The 18965-nt window shown below is 36.7% G+C and overlaps 1 protein-coding gene across 1 annotated transcript; it reads left to right on the plus strand.

Moving 5' to 3' along the window:
• The first annotated feature begins 13026 nt into the window (after positions 1-13026).
• LOC127084044 (serine/threonine-protein kinase Aurora-2) lies at positions 13027-16614 on the plus strand. The gene is made up of 9 exons (XM_051024417.1): positions 13027-13250; positions 13469-13591; positions 13707-13853; positions 13965-14060; positions 14553-14648; positions 14750-14846; positions 14924-15041; positions 15205-15277; positions 16143-16614. The coding sequence occupies exons 1-9, from the start codon at positions 13206-13208 to the stop codon at positions 16242-16244; spliced, it is 897 nt and encodes a 298-aa protein (XP_050880374.1). The 5' UTR covers positions 13027-13205; the 3' UTR covers positions 16245-16614.
• The last annotated feature ends 2351 nt before the right edge of the window (positions 16615-18965 follow it).

Consider the following 18965-nt stretch of genomic DNA (forward strand, 5'->3'; position numbering starts at 1 on the left):
AGATTGGGAGATTTCAATTGAAAAGATGGCAGCTCACAACATCCAGTCCCAAGAGGAGACTCAAAATAATCATAAGAACACTACAGCATCCATAAAAAGTCTTGAAATTCAGATGGGTCAAATAGCTCAACAGTTAGCTTCCAGTTCCCAGGTACCTGACACGCTTCCTAGTGGAACAGTTATGAATCCACGTGATCAAAGTCACATCAAAGCAGTGGTCACAAGAAAAGGAAAAGCTAATGAAAAACAAGTTGATGAACAGGTCGAAGAAGATGGGTTGTTGGAAGTTGATTTAGAGATTAGAGAAGAGCCAAAACAAGCTGAAGAAGTGGTGGTGAAACCGGCAAGCCAGCAAGAGAAACAAAAACCAAAGATCATTCTTCCTTTCCCTACGAGAACAAAGAAGAAAGATCTCAATGATATTTTTTTGAGAAGTTATTAGAGTTATTCAAGAAGCTCGAGATCAACATACCTTTTGCTGAAGCTTTAGAACAAATGCCGATATATGCCAAATTCATGAAAGACATCATATCGAAGAAGAGGTCGATTGAGGGCGAGCCGGTTATACTAACTGAAACTTGTAGTGCTATTTTGCAAGGCCTAAAAATTCCGGTGAAGAAAAAAGATAGAGGTGTTGTAACTATTCCTTGCACCATTGGAGATAGATCATTCAAGAAGGCACTAATCGATTTGGGAAAAAGTGTTAGTCTAATGCCCCTTTCGATTTACAAAAAACTGGAGTTAGAAGAAGTGCAAGACACTCACATGACACTGCAGTTTGCTGATCATTCAGTGAAGAGACCCTATGGTATAGCAACAGATGTTCTGGTGAAGATTGATAAGTTTGTTTTCCCGGTGGATTTTGTGGTACTCGAGATGCCGGAAGACGAGGAAATCCCTCTCATTTTGGGAAGACCTTTTCTTGAAACTGGAAGATGCATGATAAATATCGAGGAAGGAACTATAACCCTCAAAGTCTATGATGAAAAGCTAAAAATTGATGTGAGAAATACTATGAAATTCAAGGATGACGAAGGTGCAAGTAGAAATATTGAAGTTCTGGATACAGTGTTTGCTCAATCTATGTAGATCATAACACCCAAGCTTCCCTTAGAAAGAGTTTTAAGCTTATCTATCATTAAGGATACTGAAGGAATAGATGAGAAAGAATCTGAAGTGGTGTCTATGTTGAAGGCACAACCTCCTTTGATTCATTCTCGACCACAACGGTGGGAAGAGCTTCGACCTAAAGTATCTCCAGAAGAAAAGCAAGATATAAAAAAGGGGATTGAGTTGAAACAATTACCAGAACATCTCAAATATGTCTTTTTAGACAATGAAGAGAAATGTCCAGCAATCATCAATTCAGGTTTGAGAGAGATTCAAGAAGAAGAGCTAATCAAAGTACTTAAGAAATACAATGGTGCTATTGGTTGGGCGATGGAAGATTTGAAAGGAATCAGCCCAACATTGTGTATGCACAAGATATTGATGGAGGATGATCAGAAACCAGTTGTTCAACCTCAACGGAGACTTAACCCAGCTATGAAAGAAGTCGTTCGCAAGGAGGTTGTTAAACTTTTAGATGTGGGATTGATTTACCCAATATCTAATAGTTCGTGGGTGAGTCCAGTTCATGTGGTACCGAAGAAGGGAGGAACAACTATGATAAAAAATGAGAAAAATGAGTTGATCCCCACTCGGACAGTAACAGGTTAGAGAGTCTGCATTGACTATAGGAGACTGAACACCGCAACCAGGAAGGACCACTTTCCCTTACCTTTTATTGATCAGATGTTGGAGAGATTGGCAGGTCATGATTTCTATTGTTTTCTGGATGGGTATTCAAGGTACAACCAAATTGCGGTGGCACCTGAAGATCAAGAGAAAACGGCGTTCACATGTCCGTATGGAATCTTTGCTTATAGAAGACTGTCGTTTGGATTGTGTAATGCACCAGCAACATTTCAGAGGTGCATGACATCAATATTTGCCGATATGCTTGAGAAAAACATGGAGATATTTATGGATGATTTTTCTGTATTCGGATCTTCTTTTGAAAATTGTCTGTATAATCTATCACTTGTGCTGGAAAGATGTCAACAAACCAATCTGATTCTGAATTGGGAGAAGTGTCATTTCATGGTGAGAGAAGGGATAATGTTAGGCCATAAAATCTCCCATAAAGGAATTGAAGTTGACAAGGCAAAAGTAGAGGTGATAGCCAATCTCCCTCCTCCAGTTAATGAGAAAGATATACGGAGTTTCTTGGGACATGCGGGATTCTACCGTAGGTTCATCAAAGATTTCTCCAAGATCGCCAAACCATTAACTTATCTTCTTGTGAAGGATACTCCATTTCTGTTTGACAAAAAGTGCAACGAGGCCTTCGATACTCTGAAGCATAAATTGGTGTCTGCTCCTATAATGATCTCTCCTGACTGGTCTTTACCCTTTGAAATCATGTGTGATGCGAGTGATATAGCAGTAGGGGCAGTCTTGGGGCAAAGAAGAGACAAACTCCTGCACGTGATCTATTATGCCAGCCATATGTTGAATCCAACTCAGATGAATTATGCAACCACAGAGAAGGAGCTACTGGTTGTGGTGTATGCCTTTGACAAATTCAGGTCATACTTGTTGGGAACAAAGGTAATTGTTTATACTGACCATGCTGCTTTGAAATATCTTTTTTCTAAACAGGACTCGAAGCCAAGGCTACTCAGGTGGATTTTGTTGTTGCAAGAATTTGATCTAGAAATTCGAGACAAAAAGGGGTGTGAAAACACAGTTGTTGACCACCTATCTCGAATGTCCCCGATAGAAGAGACTGAAGAAGAACACCCAATCAAGGATGAGTTTATTGATGAACGAATCCTCGTTGTGGTGGGTGTTCCATGGTTTGCCGATTACGCAAACTATCTGGTAGGTGGCATAATTCCTGAAGACTTTGATTATAACAAAAAGAAAAAGTTTCTTCATGATTGCAGGTTCTATTTGTGGGACGAACCATTCTTGTATAAGAAAGGGGTAGACTGACTGATTCGTCGATGTGTCCCGGAAGAAGAACAAAATGAAGTCTTAAAAGCTTGTCATAATTCAGATTATGGGGGACATTTTAGTGGAGATAGGACAACCGCAAAAGTCCTCCAGTCAGGGTTGTACTGGCCTACTTTGTTTAAAGATGCCCAAGTCATAGTGAAGGAATGTGACAAATACAAAAGGACAGGGAATATTTCTAGGAGAAATCAGATGCCCCAAAAGGGCATGCTTGAAGTGGAATTATTTGATGTTTGGGGGATTGACTTTATGGGTCCGTTTCCACCCTCATTCGGGAAGAATTATATTCTGGTAGTTGTGGACTACATCTCAAAATGGGTGGAAGTTGTTGCCCTCCCTACTAATGATGCGAGAGTAGTGGTAAACTTTCTCAAGCAAAACATTTTCTCAAGGTTTGGTGTGCCAAGGGCACTTATCAGTGATGAAGGGACACATTTCTTAAATAAGCTCATGGAGAACTTATTGAAGAATTATAATATGAAGCACAAGATTGCCACTCCGTATCATCCTCAAACGAGTGCGCAAGTTGAAGTATCCACTAGACAAATAAAACAAATTTTGGAAAAGACAGTGAGTGCTTCAAGGAAAGATTGGGCGATCAAATTAGATGACGCACTATGGGCGCATAAAATCGCCTTCAAAACCCCAATCGATATGTCTCCTTATCAACTGATTTATGGTAAGGCTTGTCATCTCTCTCTTGAATTAGAGCACAAAGCCTTTTGGGCATCCAAGTTCTTGAATTGTGATCTTGCAAAAGCCGGTGAATCCCGAATTCTTGAACTTCACGAGTTAGAAGAATTTCGTAATCAGGCATATGAGAATGCGAAGATGTACAAGGAGCAAACAAGGAAGTGGCATGATCAGAGAATCATTAAGAAAGACTTCTGGGAAGGACAACTGGTGTTGTTGTTCAATTCTAGGCTCAAGTTGTTTCCTTGCAAATTGAAATCAAGATGGTCTGGGCCATTTGTTGTGCACAAGGTATCTCCCCACGGAGTGATAGAAATCAAGAATCAAACCAATGGGGATATATTCAAGGTGAATGGCCAGAGGTTAAAGCCCTATTACATAGGACAAGAATCTGGATTGATTGACCATGTGCGTCTCACCTAATGAGGTGGACGGTCGTCGAGCCATGCGACGTTAAATGAAGCGCTTCGTGGGAGGCAACCCACGCGTTAGATTTCTAATTTATTTCGTTTTTCTTTTTCTTTGTGTGTGCTAAAATTTTATTGTAGGGGAGGAGGAGAATTAGAAGGGCAAAGTCACAAACACCTCAAAATGGAAGGAAACCACACAAGTGCAGTAAAACAACAAAACAATTTTCAAATGTTGAGGGAGCCAGATCACCAACACGGGCGCCCGTGTTTAACAACACGGCCCATGTTGAATAACACGGCCCATGTTGATTGCCCTGAACCAAAGAAATGGGTGTGTGCAGAGAGGAGGAAACCAGATCACCAACACGGGCACCCGTGTAGATGCACACGGCCCGTGTTGTTTTGTACGTGATGGATTTTTGAATTTTTTGAATTTTTTTTGTTTTAAGTGGTGGGACCCACTTGACTTATAACTCATATCCACCACTTATCCTTCATTATTCTGGTTTTACAAGACTCTCATTCTCTCTTCCTCCATTGTTAACCTAGCCTCCACCACCAAAAGCTTCACTTTTCACCACTATCAACTCCATAAAACCATATCTCCCTTTCACAAAAATTGTTCTACTCTCCGTCCTCTACATAGTGACAGTGACCGTTTTTACTAATTCATTATTTGGGTTTTGAGATATTTTATAGGTACCCATTATGCCCCCGAAGAGAGCAAGCAAAGGAAAGGTTGTGGCCACATCTTCCAGGCCAAAGCAACGTGCGAGACGCAACCCGAATTCACATGGCATCCTGTTTGAGGAACCGGATCACCATGAAAGGTATGCGATACTTGCTCAACGAAGACTCATTCCTACAAGATATATGTGTGATGCAACACTACATGAGCTAGGATTAAAGGAAGAAGTGCATCGAATGTTTCACAATATAGGTATGCTAGAATTTATGCAATTTGAAGCACCGACTTTTGCACGCATCACTCTTGAATTTTTGAGCACTGTTGAGTTTAAGATGAGACGCAGGTGGACTGGTTCCGAAATGGAGTTTTATGTTAAGTTGACTTTCAGATTGTTTGATGAGGACCATGAGTTGTCTGTGGAGGAACTTGGGGGGATTCTGAGACTTCCAGTATCTGGACCCGGAGCACCCCCAAACACTTTTTCAGCGGTTGATTTCTGGAGGGACATTACTGGTAAAAATGGTTACAACCCGAGTTCTGGCAAGGCTTCTGGGATTCATAATCCTTGTTTCAGGTATGCACAGAAGGGGTTAGCTTACACCTTGTTTGGACGGGGTGATAGCACCGGTGTGGCCGCAAAGAGAGAGCTGTTTTTCTTACACTGCATGGCCAACAATGAGAGAGTCAATGCAGCCGCTTTTGCTGCTAATCATTTGAAACAAGTTGGTTATGCAAGTTCATGTGATATTTCTGTGGGTGGCATGATCACTCAGATTGCAGACCACTTTGGTTATGGTCGGCTCTTGATGGAAGAACCAGCACTGGCAGGTAAGACAAAGATTGACATGAACACTCTTGTCAATCAATAAATGTTTGTAATCACGCCGAAATATTATTCTCTGGTAATTCATAATGTGGAAGTACTTGTGTTACCAGCACCTGATTCTATTAGTATTGCAAATGTTGCTAACTGGCTTTATGCAGCTTCTGCCCCATCTGTAGGGGACAATGTTCAGAATGACCAGGATTTTTCAGATGATGAGATGGAGGAAGATGATAGACCAGAGGAGCAATTTGTGCCACCCCCACAAGACTCGAACCGACAAGGTGAAGGGTCCTCTTCTATGTCTCAGGACCAATGGGGTTAGATACAAACTGAGATGGGTGTCCTCCGCACTGAGCAAACTAGACAAGGGGTGGAATTGTTCCGACAAGGGACAGTTATGGATGACATGCAAGCTATGATGCAACGTCTGATGTTGCATTTCCCGCATGATCCTCCACCTCCTCCACAACAGTAGTCGCTGTGAGTCCCCTTTGTATCTAGATTTAAACATTGAGGTCAATGTTTAGTTCAGGTGTGTGTGTGGGGGGGGGTTCCTTTCATGTTTTATTTCGTTTTCATTTTGTTCATGTTTTCCTTCATCGTTTTTGGCTTTCGTTTTTGCTTCTGTTGTCGTAGTATTTTGTTTTTATTGTTTACCTGTGTCTACAAAATGATGAGAAACTGTTGGACGAATCCGGGATCGATTGTAGTGGATGAAAGACACTCCCCATACTTGTTCTGTTAAGGTACCCCGGAAGTTGATGCAACCATGAGAAAGTAAAAGTCGGACACAATTTGGTGACACTGGACCGAGAGAGCGGTATGGTAGAATCGAATCGGAAGAGAAACCACATGACACTAGGAGGCTTCAGAGCTTGTAAGTTTAACCAACATGGTGAGAATACAAAGGCCAAACACTAAATATCATCATGAGAGTTCAGCCAGGTATGACTCTATCACTCTGACTTTGCGTATGTTCTTTTGACACTTCACAGCATGACAACACACACTAAGGCAAGTTGTTTGTTTAGCCCAGAGCCTTTCTAGCCATCCCTATTTGTATGTTTACCCTTCGTGAACCCCGTTGAGCCTTAGCCTTTTTGTTCGTAATAAACCCCTTATTAACCATTAATCATTCATTTCTTCCATTAATCGACATGATTGTTGTAAGTTACAAAATGTGCAAAAAGCTAAGTTTGGGGTGGTAATCTTTAAAGAAAGGGCAAGTGCAAAAAGAAGAGACGTGTGTATGTCCTAATAAAAAAAAGAGAAAGAAAAGAAAGAAAAAAAAAAGAGAAATGCACTTGCCGAGACTTAAGACTCTAACACCTGTAAAATGCTCACAGAGAATTGAGTTAAAAAGAGTCAAAAGTGAATAAACCCCCAGAGTTATGAGTTAAGCACGAAAAAAAAGAGAAAATCAAACAACATGAATGCCGAGTTCAAAACCATTTGTTATCCATTTATGTGTCTATCCTACCGTGCCCAAGCCCCGTTACAACCGAAAAGACCTCATAAAGTGTGTGGAATCTGTTGTTGTAGTGAAATTAGAATTTATTCAAATTTAAGAGTTTGGTATTGCATGTTGTGCTATGAGTGTAAACACCCTAACCATGAGAGATTTTGTGAGTATGTGAAAAAGCTTGCAGGTAACGAGGCCTCTGATGTGGAAATGTGGTGAACAGTTTGAGTCGGGAAAATCGAAAACTTGATTGGAAAGGAAGAACACAAGTTGTGAAGGACAAGGTTGCATTGTGGAAAGTGAATTCGTGGGTGACCTTTGTTTAGACTCAATACATCACTTGAGGACAAGCAATTAGACAAGTTTGGGGTTATGATCGGTCATCATTTCCATTGAATTCCCACCTTTTATCCAACATATTTTCATCACTTTAGTAAGATTTATGGTTGTTTTTAGTTGTTTTAAAGTCATTTAACATGTTTCGTTAGTTTATTATTGCATTGCATTTTGTTACATGTTTGTGTCAAAAAGTCTCTTTTATGCTTCGATTTGGTAGTGTTAGTGTTGCAGGTTGTTTCATAGGTTCAAAAGAACTAATAGCTGAGTGTTGGATGCTCCGGAAGGCCAAAATATGAAGATGCAGAAGGTCAACACGGGCTCCCGTGTACATCAACACGGCCCGTGTTGTTTGCCGGGAAGGAGCACTCAAAGAGGGGAGTCAGGGGGTTAACACGGGCACCCGTGTACATCAACACGGCTCGTGTTGATGCCTCTGTAGCTTGCTTTAAAAAACACAACTTTTGAAGAGCAACACGGGTACCCGTGTGAATCCACACGACCCGTGTTGATGGGCGTGGCTGAGAAATTTTACTTTATGTTGTGTGGATCTGCCTTGTTCATTAAGGGTATTTTGGACTTCTTGCTGGGAGAAGAAACCATCTGAGGCTATTAGAAGACTTTGGAGAGAAAGAGAAGGGGGACTTTTTGACGTATGAGAGAAAAACATTGCACTTGAAAATATAGCTACTAGGGAGGATTTGAAGACGGCGAGATTCAAGGGCATCAACCATTGAAGATCAAAATCTCCTAATTCTTTGTAATGTTTAATTTCCACACTATGATTCCTTTGTATACTATGAGAGGCTAAACCCCCCAATGTTAGGGGGTGGTCCTGATTTGATCTTATGTTATGAATTTGAACCATGGATTTTCTTATTACTATGTTACGTATTTCAATTCAATTGTGTGATGTTATTATGCTTTTGTATCGGAAAAATACAATTAGATCTATGACTATCAATAACAGGATTGTGATTGTTAGGGTTTTCACACAATTGGGTTTATAATTGCATCACCTAGGACTAGGAACTTTTGTAAATCACCATAAACCTTGATATTGTTTATGATTAAAACCAATGATTAGTTGAATGGACATTTGAGTAAGAATTGGTAGTTTAAAAGTTTCTTCATTAAGGACTTAAGGAAGAACATTCTGAGGTTAGTTAATTGAATGTTTCATGTGTATTGAGGAAATCTTGACTTGAATTCATAACTAGTTAAATCAACCACTCGCCCTAGCATGTTTCATCTTAATCAATTATTCTTTACTATCTTTTTGTGTTTATTGTTATAAATTCCCAAAACCAACCAAACCATTGTGTTTTTGTTCAAATAGAATCAGAAGTAAAATAAGTATTTCCTACGCAATCCCTGAGATCGATACTTGGGAATAAAACTCCTTATTACTACATCAGTAAAAATAGTACACTTGCTATTTTTCCGATCATTAGCCATGGATTCTCTTTCTTCCTCCGTCTGAGGAGACTGGTTCTTAGATAGGTGAAAATGACTTGCCAAAGGTGTGCTAACCGATTTAGAATTGCCCATGTTGAACCTGTACAAAACACTGTTGATGTACTCTGCTTGAGATAACTACAAAACTCCTCTTTGCTTATCTCTCGTGATTTGCATACCAAGAATCTTTCTTGCAGGACCCAAGTCCTTCATATCAAATTATTTTGCCAATTGCATCTTCAAGTTTCTGATTTCATCAATATTTGGACCTGCTACTAACATATCATCGATATAAAGTAATAAAATGATATAACTTAAATGATATCTATTGAAGAAACAACAGTGGCTGGCATTGCACTTTTGGAAACCTTCCTTATACATGAAGCTTTCAAACTTTATACACCACTGCCTTGGAGTTTGTTTCAGACCATACAAGCTCTTCTTTAGCCTACACGTTATATTCTTTTTCCCCTCTTCTGAGAATCCTTCAAGTTGGTGCATGTATATCTCCTCAACTAAGTCTCCATGAAGAAATGCAGTCTTCACATCCAATTGCTCAAGATAGAGATCTTCACTAGCAACAATACTTAACACTGGCCTGATAGTATTGTGTTTCACAACCGGAGCGAAAATTTCATTGTAGTCGATTCCTTCCTTTCACGGAATCCTTTTACCACTAGTCGAGCCTTGTATCTCTTAGAGTTATCATGGTCCTCTTTTACTCTATACACCCATTTATTGTGAAGTGCCTTCTTTCCCATAGGTAACTTAGCTAGTTCCCATGTTTGATTGGAAATCAAAGACTTCATTTCATCTTTCATTGCAAGCTCCCACTTACTAGCATCTGTGGTCTGACATGCTTTTGCATAATCTTTAGGATCACCTCCATCTATCATCAACAAATAATCCATGTATCTCTTATTGGGAACATGAGGTAGAGAAGACCTTCTCAATACATGAGTATGAATATGATGATCTGGTGTGTCAGTTGTATGTTACTTAATTCAGTTAATCCCTCTAACTGGGAACCTTTAATAGTGGCACTTTCTGGGACATCGTCCACCTCTGCATACACAGGTTCACTAAATTCTGAGTTGTTGGTGGTTGTGTTATGCATGTCTTTGTACATCACTCTTTCATTTAAGATTACATCTTTACTGCAAATCATCTTTTTATTTTCATCATCCCAAAGTCTGTAGCCAAACTCATCCTCACCGTAACCAATGAAAGTGCACTTCTTTGATTTGGGATCAAGTTTATTTCTACCTTGATCACTAATGTGAACATATGCTACACACCAAAAAACTCTAAGATGTGAGAGTTTTACCTCTTTTCCGCTCCATACCTCTTCTGGTATTTTATGCTCCAATGGAACCGATGGACCTTGGTTGATTAAGTAAGCTGTCGTGTTGACTACTTCTGCCCAAAATTTCTTAGGTAAGCCTGACTGCACATGTAAGCTTCTGGCTCTCTCAGTCAATGTTCTATTCATACGCTCTTCTACACCATTGTGTTGAGGCGTTCCTGGTACGATTCTCTCCATTCTGATCACGTACTTAAAACATAACTTCTTGAATCTGGTGTCTTCATATTCACCACCATTGTCGGTTCTGAGCTTTTTGAGCTTCAATCCTGTCTCATTTTCCACCATAGCTTTCCATCTCTTAAAAGCATCAAATACATCATACTTATGTTTCGGAAAGTATACCCATACATTTCTAGAGTAATCATCGATAAAAGTCACGAAGTAGTTCTTTCCACCAACGGATGGGACAGTTGTTGGACCCCAAACATCAGAGTGAACAAGCTCGAGTCTCTCTTTCTTTGGGGTTCTTCCACTTGTTTGAAAGCGGACTCTTTTATGCTTTCCAAGTATATAGTCTTCACACATGTCAATTTATATTGACCGAAGACTTGGTAGTTTTCCTTTTGAGTGCATAACCTTCATCCCTTTCTCACTCATATGGCCTAATCTCTGGTGCCATAGATTGGGAATTTCATTTGTTGCAACTGCAATCAAATGACATGCTCTTATTGTCTTGTAAAGAGTACCACTCTTCCTACCGCAAGCAATCGTCATTGCACCCTTTGAAATCTTCCAATTATCGCCATGGAAGACAATTGTGTAACCATCACTAGCCAACTGGCCTACGAAGATTAAGTTCTTTGTCAGGTCGGGAATATGTCTGACATTTTTCAATTCCCATACAGACCCGTTCAACCTAATCATTACTTCACCTTTGCCCACAACCTTACAAGATTGTCCATTACCAAGGTAAACTTTACCGAGCTTTCCAGAGAGATGATTCTTAAAGAATTATTTCTGGAAAGTGGCGTGAAAGGATGCTCCAGAGTCTAACACACAAGACTCATCCTTTCTCTCCAACGAACATATCAAAGTATCACCTCCTCCTGAGGTTGAAGCAACATTTGCTTCATCTTTAGCCTCTTGATTCTTTCTTGGAAGCCTACACTGATTTTTGTAGTGCCCCGTCTTTCCACAATTCCAACATTCGATATTCTTCAAATTGTGGGAACCACAATGATTTCTGGATTTGGACCGTCTTTCATTTGATTTACCACGTCCATATCCTCTTATTGAATTTCTTCCTCTTGACTCTATATGTAATACTGAAGAGGATGACGATTCACCCGACTCTTTCCGTCGAATCTCTTCATTGAGAACCAAATCACGAACATCATCAAACTTCATCTTTGTACTTCCCGACGAGCTACTCACAGTTGTGATATTAGCGCTCCAACTATCTTGTAGGGAAGACAAAAGTATCAATGCTCGTACCTCATCATCAAATTTGATACCAACTGAACTCAACTGGATTGTAACAATATTGAGTTCATTTATATGTTGCGCAATTGATACGCCTTTTGTCATCTGAAGCGTAAACAATTGTCTCATCAAAGGAACTTTATTTGATGCTGAAGGCTTTTCATACATGCTGGAAAGAGCCTTCATAAGACCAACGATTGTCTTCTCCTTCACAATGTTAAAAGCGACATTACGAGATAACGATAAATCGGATAACGCCAAGTGCTTGCCTATCGAGAAGGTTCCACTCATCTTCCTTCATCGAATCTGGCTTCGCTTATGTGAGAGGTTGGTGTAGCTTTTTCTGATACAAATAATCTTCTATCTGCATCTTCCAAAAGCTAAAGTCCGCACCATCGAACTTTTCAATTTTCACTTTGCCTTTGTCTGCAGCCATTGCTTCCACTCGAATCTGACTTCCTCAGGATCGTCTTTGAAATTTTTGCGAATCATCGTGCTTTAGAACACCTTTGTGAAAAGTTGGTAACGTCAACCAAATTTTGAATTATTCACAAAAGTTACTATTTATGTCAATTATTCATTCGCTAGAAAAATTAATAAGAACAACCAACTGGGTTTGATATTGTTAGGAAATTACACAAGATTTCCCCATATTATCAGATTTTGTGGAAGAACAAAATAACGCAGAAGGACACTAAAATTAATAATAATGAAATTTATAAAGTGTTTATGACAACTAATCTCTCATAGAACCCGCAACCCAATTACACCCAAAGAAATATTTCTCTCTAAATATTTCTCACAAAATTCCTATATTAGAATTTTTGTTCTCTTTGTAACTCGATGGTTGTGTTTTTCTTGTTATTATATATAATGAATGAAACATGACATGACTTTTATAGCTATCAGAAAAAATAAACAAATAGATAAAATCTACCGAGTTTTTTTCTTTCTCTCTCTATGTATTTCCTTCTTCAATTTCTCTATGCCTTTCTTATTTCTATTTTGTTTAATTCCTCCTTCTTTTTCTAATCTATGTTGACCAACAATTTTTTATTAAAAAATAATATAAACTACATCTAAAAAATTGTATTTAAGTTTTTTTCAATTAATAATTAAAGATTTAAATATGTTTTATTTTTAATATAATAAAAACAAATTCTATTAAAAACTCAGTCTTTTTATAAATTGTTTTTAAATTTGTTAAACATCATCCATTTGGCAAAAGCTATTATATTGAAATTATTGTAACGAAATGACAACAATAGAGAAATACGGAAGGATTTTGAAAAATAAATATAGAGCGGGATTGAAGCACGTGTCAGCTATCCGTTATTCGACCGTTACAAAAAAATAAAAGTCTGGGTGTTAAACCAACGAAGAAGGATTGAAGAAGAAGAAGAGAAGGAGCTGATTTCAAATCACCGTCTTCTTCCATTTCTCCGTTCAACAAACCCTTTCTCTCTCTAAAACCTCTCTCTCTCATGGCCGTGGTAACCGAGTCTCAGCCTCACCCTCAACCACACACGGTAATCAATTCTAGGGTTTTCAATTCAATTGTTTCATCTTTATTCTCCTTTTCCATTTGTATTCATTGATTGATCATTATCGCTCAAAACTATGTCAATTTCAACAAGATCTGATCATTCCTGTTAATTATTGAGGCTTGTTGTTCAAAATTGTGATTGTTGTTAACCGGATCTGTTAATTGTTAATTATTGATTGTTTTGTTCGTGATTATTTGCAGGCTTCTTCGGAGTATTCAGGTTCAGCTCAGGAGCAAAAGAGATGGACGCTTAATGATTTCGATATAGGGAAACCTCTTGGAAGGGGGAAATTCGGCCACGTCTATTTGGCCAGAGAAAAAACTGTGAGTTCATGATGAATTCTATAGATCTGTATTTGTGCTGTTTATTAATAAGTTTTTTCTTTATTTAGAATGTGTTTATGTGTTTGATAAAATGTGAAATATGATTATGATACAGAGTAATCATATTATTGCTCTGAAAGTACTCTTTAAGACTCAATTGCAACAATCACAAGTTGAGCATCAGCTTCGTCGAGAAGTTGAAATACAGAGTCATCTTCGACATCCACATATCTTGCGACTCTATGGATACTTTTATGATCAGGTATACTTCTGCTTGTGCTGATATAGTTAGAATCGAACCGTGTATTGTTGATGAAGGTTAAATTATGCTGATTGCTATTAACTTTTTCTATGTGAAACAAATTCATTGCAGAAACGAGTTTATTTGATTTTAGAGTATGCACCTAAAGGTGAACTTTACAAGGAATTGCAGAAATGCAAATATTTTAGTGAAAGACGTGCAGCTACTGTAAGTACTAATTCCCCCCTCCTCGCTTCTGATGTGATTTTTGCTTGGTAATTTGGACTAACATGTCAAAAGCATAGCAAATACTGAAAACTTAACATGATAACTCATCTGATACAAGTAAAATTCGATGTGCATTTGATTGGTTATGTGGCTATATTCTTAAATTGACCAGTTTATGTTGTTATTTTCTTGGTAATTTACACTAACATATCAACAGCCTAGTAAATGCTGAAAACTTAACATGATAATTCATCTGGTACACTTAAAATTGGATGTGCATTTTGATTGGTTATGTGTCTGTATTCTTAAATTGACCAGTTTATGTTGTTATTTTCTTGGTAATTTGCACTAACATATCAAAAGCCTAGTAAATACTGAAAACTTAACATGATAACTCATCTGATACAAGTAAAATTGGATGTGCATTTGATTGGTTATGTGGCTGTATTCTTAGATTAACCAGTTTATGTTGTTATTTTGTGGTTGAGGCAGTATGTTGCGTCATTGGCCCGAGCCCTTATATATTGCCATGGAAAGCATGTAATTCATAGGGACATTAAACCTGAGAACCTTCTTATTGGTGCACAGGTGACCGCCATTACTCTTAGACTATGCTTCTTTTACGGTCCTTTTGGTTGTTTTCTTTCTTCCTCTTGTACTCATTATGTCATAATCTTTTTCATCACCAGGGTGAATTGAAGATAGCTGATTTTGGATGGTCAGTTCACACATTCAACCGCAGGAGGACCATGTGCGGCACACTTGATTACCTTCCACCCGAGATGGGTAAGTTTGACTTGTATTTTTCACATTAAATATGTTTGTCTCTAGATGATGAGCCTAAATTCTCGATATTTCGACAGTGGAGAGTGTAGAACATGATGCAAGCGTGGATATATGGAGCCTTGGCGTTCTTTGCTATGAGTTTCTTTATGGAGTCCCCCCTTTTGAGGCTAAAGAACATTCTGATACTTATAGAAGGTAGCAAGCACTAAGCAGTTGAATTTGTATCATCCTGCATGAGTTCTGTAGTATCTTTCTTTCTAGTGGAAAATAATAGGACAGAAGAATTTAAATAGACTATAGGGTGTATAAACTCTAGTGCTTAATCCTATTTGTGTATGGGATCTTTTTATGTATACAGGATAATACAAGTGGATCTCAAGTTCCCTCCTAAACCAATTGTTTCTTCTGCTGCGAAAGACCTAATCAGCCAGGTTATGCTTCTGTCTTGTGTGCTATGGATTTTTTGTGAAGTTCTCTTAAGCATTTTCTTACATGAGTAGCTAATCCTTTGTGATTATGAACGTGTTTTTGTGATTATGCGTCTGTGTAACTTTTTGGGTTTCATACTTTTATGGAATACCCTAATTCACATTTATGAGTTTCTAACTATATGTAAATGTCTGTGATCATGTGAATATTGCAAATTTCTGTGTTTTAGATGTTTTATAAATTGAGAATGAGTTTGTGAGCTATTAGATAGTTGGATTAAAACCACGTTTCACTGAAAAAATGGTTTCAAGTATTTCTGCAATATGCATGAAATACTTCTCTAATGTGCAAACAAACAAAGAATGAGAGAAAATATAATTTTATATTCCTTGCATATGTGATCAAACTCATCATGAGAAAAAATTAAGTTGCATCACAGGAATAGATGGCATATGAGAGCGGAGTGAGAATGTGATAATTCAAATTAGGGTGAAATCACATATGCGGAGGTCTAGGTGAAAACCACAGGCTTCTCTAACATGTCACATGCAACATTGTGGCCCACATGAGAGATTGTATGCATTTGTATTTTATGATTTTTTTTTTTTTTTGTAGTTTTTTAGCTACTCACAGAAACACACGAGAGATTATATGCATTTGTATTTTATGATTTTTTTTGTGTAGTTTTTTAGCTACTCACAGAAACACGTTCATATATTTATATATTCATCAACCAGGTTTTGCTTCTGTCTTGTGCGAAATGGATTTTTTGTGAAGTTCTCTCAAGAATTTTCTTTCTATTCTGCATATTTATATATTCAAGCATTTTGCCCAAGCACTCTTTCCTAACTATACTTATGCCAACAGATGCTGGTCAAGGATTCCTCTCAACGACTACCATTGCACAAACTGCTAGAACATCCTTGGATTGTTCAGAATGCAGAGCCTTCCGGTATATACAGGGGCTAATTTGCCTCTATTGTGTTTTTCGTAATTGTGGAAATCACCAGTATAGCAGCTTCTTCAAAATAATTGTCAATATTTGGCCTAGAGATGTTGCAAACTATTTGAAGATTTGTAAACTTAAAATTTAAAACCATTGGGTTGACTGATGCTTGCTGAAGCATCTGATAAAAAAAACCATTGTTAGAGAAGATCAATTCACCACATCCTTTCAGATGCAATCTTAGTAGATATATGTCTTGTTATATCCAATTTTATATGTATTATTATCATACATTGAGGTGTATTATGATATGCCATTGTGCTCAGGAAGTTTTTTTGTCCAACAAAACAACAATGTTGGGTTTGATATTTGATCACCATGGTGTTTTTTCAATAGTTTTTTTCTCGTTCTTTCTACTATCTATCTATTAAAATAAACTATCATCAAACTATTTATCTATCCATTAAAATAAACTATCATCAAACTCCCTAATATTTCCTCTCTTTTTTCAAAATTATACTAGCAAAAGGGCATATTTGTAACTCCCTAATATCCTCTTTTTCAAAATTATACTAGCAAAAGGGCATATTTGTAATTAATAAATGTTAAAAAATTGAAACACCTCATTTTGCTACCTCATTCATTTTCCACTTTTATTTTTAACTTTTTTACTCTTCATTTTCTTCTTTTGATTCAAATTTCAAATTTTCCTCATTTTTTTTTCTTACACTTTTATTTTCGTTTCTAATATTTTTTCTCTCCATTTTCTTTTTTTTATTTTATTTTTTAAAATATAAATAACATAATTTAAAATTCTTTTTAATTAATGAAAAAAAAACAAAGAAAAGTATTAAATTTTTAAAATACAAAATTTATTTAAAATAAAAACATAATTATTTTATAATTATTATATATAAAAAAGTTCTTAATTTGTAAAAATATTTTTTATTTTATAATTAAATAAGTCATTTGAAATTGACGTGTCTATTTAAATATATTTTATATTATATAAAATTGAATAGCATTCAATAACTGTGTATACAATTAACTTTTTATTCTACGGATTACTATCAGGATAATATGTAACTTTATTTTATATGCAAATTTTTTATTTTTAAATAACTTTATTTTATATGTAAATTTTTTATTTTTAAATAACTTTATTTTATATGCAAATTTTTTATTTTTAAATATAATTTTTTTCATTCTTTATCTCAGAGGTTATTTTATATGATTACGTAATACAATTGAATTTATATGGTTATTATTCTTTTACAATTAAGTAAACCATTATAAATTGACATGGATACCTAAAAATTATATTATATCAAATTGAATATCACTCAATAAAGAAGCACACCACTAACTTTTCATTTTCATGATCACTATCAGCACAATATTTATATTATTTTAATCTTGTTGAGAATGTATCAAATGTGACTAGTGTGGGTAATAGTCTCACATTAGTTGGAAATATGGAGACTTTAGCATTTATAAATGAGAGAATTCACTCATATCACCTTAAGGTTTTGGTGAATATGTGGTGTGTATCTCACAAAGGTCTTGTTTTAAAAAAAATAAGTCTCACAATGTTCAATGTTCCCCAGTAAAAAAACTCTTCCAACAAACAATTATATTTAACTGAGATAATGAATTCTTTATTTTCTAATGTGAAATTTTTTTTTTCCAAATTTTTTTTTATTTCAAATTTACATGTATCTAAATATATTTTTGTCCTCTCTTTATCGTTTTTAAGTTTGAGTTGTTCAATAAACCAACTTGATCTAAAATTTTATAAAATTATCACATTTAACAAACTTGATCAAAATTTTATGCGATTCATTAAAGAAAAACATGGATTCAATGTTTTTCCCCATGAAAAAGCCCTATCAATTCAATATATATATTTTATGATTTTTTATTTAAAGTTGATTTCAGAAAGATTTAATCAATTGTAGTTGTATGACCTCAAATGGAATTATTAGTCTTTTGAATGATCTCAAATGGAATTATGTTTTAAGTTGCATAAACCTAAAAAATAGATCTTGATATTGTAAGAGAAAACCAAATTGAATCGTCAAATTGGTTCCCCTCCTATTTTAGTAGTGGAGGCGATGCTAAACCGACTAGGTTTTGGCATGATGCTTCGTTTCGGAGCAAAAGTCGCATGTGGTGGCGATATGGGTTCTTGGGAGGGTCTCTAGGTTTGAAATTTTAGTTGGAGGCGTCCTCTCATTATTTGGGAGGAGGAACTCTTGGTAGAGCTAGAGAGAGTGGTTAGCAGAGTCATGTCATGTGGATATGGGTCATGTGAATGTATGGGTTTGCAACCCGGACCAGATCAAGGGTTTATTTGTGAAATCTGCCTATCGACATCTTTAGTTTGTTTGTGTGGGACGATAGTCATTCGGCCAGAATGATCCAGAGGTTGAGTAGGATTTAGAAAGTTTGGATTCCTTTCAAAATGGCGGTGTTTTATTGGAAGTTAGTTGCTCCAAAATAGATTGTCGATTAGGTAAAATCGTTGAAGATGATTTATTTTGTCATCGGGTAGTGAGTAAGGTGTGTTATCTGTTCGAACCTGTTGGGGGTTTAGGTGGGCGGGTAGACCATCACCTCTTATGAAGTCGATTTTAGAGTTATTCGATCTTGTAAGTGGGAGGTCTATGGTCTAATTTCAATTTGGCATGATGTGGTATGGAATATCTAAAAGATGCAAAAGTAAATTTATTTTTTCTCGAATT

Source organism: Lathyrus oleraceus, chromosome 5, assembly GCF_024323335.1.
Source record: "Lathyrus oleraceus cultivar Zhongwan6 chromosome 5, CAAS_Psat_ZW6_1.0, whole genome shotgun sequence".
Lineage (NCBI taxonomy): Eukaryota > Viridiplantae > Streptophyta > Magnoliopsida > Fabales > Fabaceae > Lathyrus > Lathyrus oleraceus.